Genomic DNA, 6492 nt, shown 5'->3' on the forward strand with positions numbered 1-6492 from the left:
GTAACACACGTTCTCCTCATGGCAAAGGACGTGACAGGTATCCATCCCCTCAGCAGGGATGAATTGCTGGTTGCAGCCCCACAGCAGTTTCACCATTGCCTGGAAAAGGGCTCTTGAGCACTTGGCAGCTCTGCTGATGCGCCAGCCAAAGTCAGGGAAGATCGCGATGTCCCTCGCTGGCGATAGAGAGCACTGATGTCTGCAGGGCCACAGCTGTGGACCCTGTTGGCTGCAGGGTCTGGAATTGAAACCCCCTTTTCCTTGGGCTGAGCTTGCTTTGAGGCACGTGCTCTGCCCTCTGCACACTCCACGTCCTGTGCTCACAGAGCTGGGAGCGGTTTTACTCCAGCGGTGTGATTTCCTGTGCCGAGCACAAGTGAGCTCCCCCTGGGCACTAACACAGGTTCTTTCCTGCCATTCTTTAACTTTCCTCCTTGGCCTGGCTCTTGGCCCTCTGCAGGAAGCGAAGGAGTTGAACAAGATGAAGTCGGCTATGCAGAAAGGACACGTGCTGCTGAAGAAGAAAGAGGAGAAGCTGAGCCAGCTGGAGTCCTCGCTGCTGGAGGAGGTAACCACCACCTAAAGCCAGTGGAGCTGGGTTTTAGAAACACATCCTCTGAGAGCAGAACGGTGTCTGAGAATGGTGGGAGAGGAGGCTGGTCACAAAGCCGGAGAGAAACACAAAGCTAATTGATTATGACCCCCGTGATTCGCTAGATCTGGGCTGGGGTTTGCATGGAGAAAGCCTGAGTGCTCCTGTTTGTGAGAAGCTTGTTAGGTCAGCAATGAATTGGTGTTATCATCGACGTGCTGATATATCCTGTGATATAAACTGCAACTTGCCATCAGAGAGGCTAGGTGCTTTCTTAACTGTCTATTTCTTGGTCAAGAGGACAAATACCGTGCCTCCCTCTGCTGAGGATACCTGGGTTCAATGTTCAGTGTGCGGCTGCAGAAAGCAGCCAGGAAAAGCCACAGAATTCTGTCTGAGGGACAGAACAGCACATTTAGCTTGCATTGTGTTCCTCCTCTTGACCAGCTTTCAGATGAAGACACGCTGAGGAGTGCTCCGTGCAAGAAGATGGTGACTTTTGATCTCAGCAGCTCTGAGGACATGGACAGCACATCCAGTATAAATGCGTGTCAGCCCAAATGTAAGTGCCTGACTGGCTTGGTGTGCTGAGCCGCTCTGTGAGGCTGTAGAGGCAGTTCTGGCTTTCCCTCCTGCCTCTCTGATGTACCTGCTGTTGTTCTCACTTGTGTCCATCAGTGTCTAAGGCCTGCTAGCCATGGCTGAGCCTGCTCTGTGTGTAACACTTCATTTGAAAAGCCGATTTCCTGCCTCCAGTGACAGATGAGAGGGGCGGGATCTGTGCATGAACTTGCCTTTTAAATCGCTGCCTTTGTTTTCAGCGGTTTATAAAATCTGGCTTCAGCTCTTCCCTCTGCTGTTGCAGAGTTGTATTGCTCTTCTGAAGGAGTCCAGGCTTCCTCTCCCTCTCATCTCTGGCAGGCCAGGCTGTGCAGTTCCCTCTGCTGCTCCTGCTTTGTGGTTTGCCCTCAGCTGCCTGTGACTGGTGGTGTGCAGGTGGGAAAAAGGGCTCCCCACAAACAGCCAGGGAGGCAGAAGGGTTGTGTCGCTTGCGGAAAGGCTGCCAAGGCTGGAGCTTAAAGAAAACTTGGAAAACTTCCCTATGGTACCAGACGGACAATCTGTCCAGTCTGGGACGGTCTCTGACCCTGATCACTGAAATATCTGCAGGCACATGTGAAGCTGAAGGGCTTTTTCTCACTGTAAGGTGCGAACCCTTGTATCAGCACGGTCCTGTTGGTCCTACCTCCAGCCTGGCTGCTGGCCCAAGAGCTTTGCTGTGTGTGCAGTGTAACCAGTGCATGCTGCCTCCTGCTCGCTCTGTGTGCTGAGACTGCCACAGTGCAAGCGTGACTGCCTGCGTGGGGTCTGCTCTCGGGCAGGGTGCATGGGGCATGCAGCTCTCAGAGGTTTGCCGTTTGCCAGGGCTTTGCTGTCGTGTTGGTATCTGCAGGGTACAGGGTAGAACTGAGGGATGGAGATGGGGTCAAACACACGCTCTGATGCAGTCCAGGCTTGTCCTGCAGGCCGCGTTCTTGCAGCATTGGAGGATCTTGTCCTTGCGATTTTGTCTCCCTCTGCTATCTCCTCCACTTTGTGCCTAGGCAGCCTCCAAACACAAATCCTCATCGACAGTTTGTCTCCTCCGTTGGCTGCAAAGCCAGGTTTTTGCCTCTGTATCCCACTTAACCACGCTGATCGAGCTCAGCTTGGAGTGCAATGCAAAGTGGAAAGCGAGTCTCCTGCCACAGAAGTGTCCTCTCCCTTGCCCTCCTGATGATCCCTTCTTTCCTCTCTCCTCTGCCAGTTGATTTGAGGTCCGACTTCTGGCCTGCCCCCCAGCAGAACAAGGTCCAGTACCTGACAGACTCTCTGCAGCGCATCACTGGTGAACTGAACGGGGTGCTTGGCGTCTTGGGCTCTCTGAACCATCCCCAGCCTCCACTCTTCACCTCGACAGCCTGCGGCGGTGTCCCTCTCTCTACGTACGCCTCCCTGGCAGCGCCGCAGGCGGGTGGCTCCCGGGTGGCTCCTGCCGGGGTGTCTCTGGCGGACCAGTGGGCCCAGAGCGCTGGGCTGAGCTCCAGCTGCTCTTCCTCGGCTGGGCAGTCAGTGGACAGCATCCTGGCAGAGAAATGGCGCAAGTATTTCCCAGGTAAGGCGGGCTCAGGAAGGTTACCTGTCTGCCTGTGTGCCTGCCGCTTCTGACTGCGCAGCCCTGCAAGCTCTAACCGGCTCACCCTTCCTGTGCTGCTGGTGCTGCTGGTAGCAAGGGTGTTAATGAGCTAAGGAATGAGAACCTCATGCCAGGGAGTGCAGCATATGGCTGAGCTTGTCATCCGGCTTCTGGAGCAGTTCAGCCTTTAATACACACCTGTGAAAGAAGGGAGCAAGAGAGGAGCCAGCCCTGCTTCCTGGAAGCCTCCTGCGCATTGCATGTTGGGTTCACCATCTCGGTTTCCTCAGCACCACCGTGCCCACAGCTTGCAGTGTGTCCATAGTACAGAAAGCAAATGCATCCAGATGCAAAGGCTGTTGCTGCTGGGGGCCTGAACTGAATGTCTGTTTTGCAGGTGGGCTCCCATCGCTCAGTGGAAGCTCCAAGCCTCTGGACAACAAGCTGGGATACGTACCTGCAGCGTAAGGCTCTTTTTCCTTGAGTTGTGTCACTGCTTTCATTGCTCTTCCCATTGCTCACGGAGGGTGCGGTGGAGGCTGCCAGCTGTACATTTCGGATGTGTATGGACAAAAAGGAGGGCAGCAGCCTGATAGCAGGGGGCTGCTGTGGCTTTTCTCTGTGGTGTGGTTGGGCAGGAGATGTCGAGCCAACAAGAGGTTGCTTTTTGTTAACCATGGCTCTTTTTATAGCAGCCCATCACTTTCTTATCTCTGGGACTGCTTCTTCCTAGACCTCGTTTTCTGACTTGTGCTCTTTCTCTTGTGTGACAGTGAGCAAATACGGCTGTTCCAGCGCTCCCAGCTCCAGAGCCATGAGTTGGGCGAGAAGAGTATTCAAAGGATGATTGAGAGCAACAAGAAATGGCTAGAAGACTTCAAGAAGGATTCCCAAGTGTATCCTTTGCTGGGTCTGCTCTTTAATTGCACTCCAGCGTCCTGCAGCAGATAGGAAGCAGCAGCAGGAGGCGAGTGAATAGGGAGCACTAAAGCATTGCAGAGCCTTCGCTGCTGTGTTAGTGTCTGGTTCTGCAAGGAAACACGGTGTTTACAGTTGGAGCATGAGTGACCTGTTTGGGTGCCACTGATGCAGCCCCCGCTGCTGCACTGGGACTCCATGGGCAGTCCCTGCTGAGCAGCCCAGGATGAGCAGCAGTGTCTGTGTGAGGTGAGGGTGCCTGGAGATGCGTGGACCTGGCACATGAGGCAGCTGCGCGGCTGGGCAGGGAGGGCTGGGGCTCCCCAGTGTTCCCCCTCCATTTTGGGACAAATCATAGCGTGCAGTGTGATCAAACAGGTGAGACCTCTCAGTGCCATTAGCGGAGATGTTTCCAGGTTTGTGTTGTAACAGCGTTATGCTGGGGCTGTCAGGATCTCCTCTGCAGTGTACACAGATATTAGCAGCAAATCCCTTGGGCCTCCGGCAGCGCACGGTGCTCCTTTCAATTCCCTAATCCCCCTTTAATTCCGTTTGGCTTGGCTGCAGCGGGCTCAGCGCCGCGTGTGTGTGGGGCTGGCTCTGCCCCTTGTACCTGTCCTGTCTGGCTGTGCTCCTGCCGTTAATCCCATCCTAAACTGGGCTTTTCCTTCACCCAGCTGCCAGACCTCTCTTCCCACAGGCACAGAAGCCCCTTGCCAGCAGCCCCAGCCTGCTCCAGCTAGGACTGGATGAAAACAGACAAATTAAAGTGTACCAGTACTAAACGGTGAGATCTGGCTCTGCAAAGAGGGTGCTGGGGGCCTGGGTGGTCTCCCCAATGGGTTTCAGCAATGCCCAGCCATCTCTGCTGTGCCCTTGAAGGAAAGTCTCTTTACAAGAGTGGAGGAAGTGAACTTCCCAGGTGGATTCTTCTAATCCTGTAATGTGTCCAAATATGCTTTATAGACTGTTTAATCCACTGGTGAAATATCAGGGCTTCCATAAATCAACACTCCTCTCATTAGTATGCTGGCGATCGTGAGCCAGAGCTGTGAATCACGGAGGAGTTTGAGTAACCGGTCAAGGGGGAGGACATGAATCCAGCTGAGACTTTGCTGGGGGAAATGTGTCAGGAAATGAGCCCACGCTGATGCCCAGCAAAGGCGCAACCGCAGGTGGGCAGCGTGGTCTGGCCTGGGCTGTGAGCAGGGGAGGACAGCGAAACGGCTGGGGAGTCTGGGCAGGACTGAGGAGTGGCAGAGCTGTTTAGTCTGATGGAGTCTGTGTTCAAAGGGGTCCCACCGGTGAGAAGTCCTCTTCCAAGCTGTTCTCTCCAGAGAGCTGATGCGGGGAGGGTGGTAAAGCTGCTGCTTTTGTGCTGTTTGCGTTCCTCGGTGCGGCTGATGGTGTGCGGCTGCCTTTAACAGCTTGATCCTCCTCTCAGGTCCGTGTTCTCCCACCTTCTGCTGGCTAATGAAGCTCAGGGTGCTCCTTCTGCAGGCCCTGCCAACAGAGACCATCCCAGCGGTGTCCTTGGGGAGGAAATCCCAGCGAGCTGCCCCATGGGAGCCCTCAGCTGCCCCCCTGGAGGAAGGGGGCATCAAAAGGCCGGTTTCCCATCAGCTCTCCGGTTGTTCCGACCCTGGATTCTGCTCTGGATTTCCCAGCACCTGGTGGGAGAGGTGGCAGTGCTTCCAGTCGGGTGTCTGCAAAGGCACCTCCGGTTGTGGCTCTGGGGAGGCTGCCAGCCCAAAGCCATCGCTGCGTTTGGAGAAGAACCTATTGGTAGTGCGGAGAAATGCCTGTTTTCTTAGCAATAACTTTGAAACACGTTCCTTTTTCATGTTAAAACCTGCGAGGGCAGCTGTATCTGGTTTTGTACGCAAATTCAATCAACACAGGCCTGTTTCGTATGATGATGTTTGTGGCTCTTTTTCTTGTCGATCTGTTCTGCTGCAGCCTGCGGTATCCAGGGCTTACCTTTCACATCTTCCCCTCGCTTGTCTCCGTGCCGTTTCATGTTTAGTCTTGTCAAGGTCACTTCTGGCAATTTCCAAGGCCACTTCAGCTCACTGTGGCTGTATTACCATTATTCTATTAAGTATCTGGCAGGGGTAGTGAATTCAGGGGCAGATAGGAAACCAAGAAACAGAGCTACAAAAGCAATTCTTCACGGGGCTTTCAGCCAGCAGGACAGCTCTCCACGGGCTCCTGTCCTGCCCTGTTCTTCACAGCGAGGTGCTGCAAATCCTGGGTTCAGATGGATGGGGTATGGGGACACTGGGTGATGGTGTCATGATCTGAGCTGCAGGAGAGAGCGATGTGGTGAGAGGCTGCCTGAGGGATGCAGAGGGGGCCGGGATGCTGCTGTGCATGGTTGTGCCCTGCCTGTGGAGGGAGGGCTGGGAGGAAGGAGAACGGCGGCTGCTGTGGGTGCTGGGCAGCAAGGGGAGCTGTTGGAGCCGGAGGATGGCGAGGCACAGCAAGGACAGCGTGGATCGGGTGGCTGGGCAGAGGCGGAGGCGGAGGCTGATGGGTAAATGCACATCCTTAAACACAACCTCGAGGCAGCCCAGTCCTTGCTGTGCGTGACCCGCGCTGCTGCGCCTGTGCCCGCTGGAGAGCTGCGGTCAGAACTGCCCCAGGAGCTCTGTGCTGGCCGCGCACACCCACCGGGTGGGTGAGTTCGGGGACAGGTCCCCTGCCCCGCTCCCGCGTGTGAAGAGCGCGGGGCGGCTCTGAGATATCCCAAGTCCCATCTGAACGGCGGGCGCCTTCTGGGCGAGGGAGGCTTTGCTGTAATCCT

General features: G+C 55.3%; 1 protein-coding gene across 1 annotated transcript in view; it reads left to right on the forward strand.

Annotated features, from left to right (window-relative positions):
* Positions 1-4470, forward strand: part of CEP164 (centrosomal protein 164kDa) — a 28778-nt gene extending 24308 nt beyond the window's left edge. Inside the window, exons 26-31 of the mRNA XM_010192999.1 lie at positions 461-568; positions 1040-1154; positions 2400-2747; positions 3166-3232; positions 3542-3664; positions 4371-4470. Coding sequence (XP_010191301.1) covers positions 461-568; positions 1040-1154; positions 2400-2747; positions 3166-3232; positions 3542-3664; positions 4371-4470 — 861 coding nt within the window. The remainder of the gene's footprint in view (positions 1-460; positions 569-1039; positions 1155-2399; positions 2748-3165; positions 3233-3541; positions 3665-4370) is intronic.
* The last annotated feature ends 2022 nt before the right edge of the window (positions 4471-6492 follow it).

The sequence above is a fragment of the Mesitornis unicolor genome, unplaced genomic scaffold (assembly GCF_000695765.1).
Source record: "Mesitornis unicolor isolate BGI_N332 unplaced genomic scaffold, ASM69576v1 scaffold32669, whole genome shotgun sequence".
NCBI classification, from domain to species: Eukaryota; Metazoa; Chordata; class Aves; order Mesitornithiformes; family Mesitornithidae; genus Mesitornis; species Mesitornis unicolor.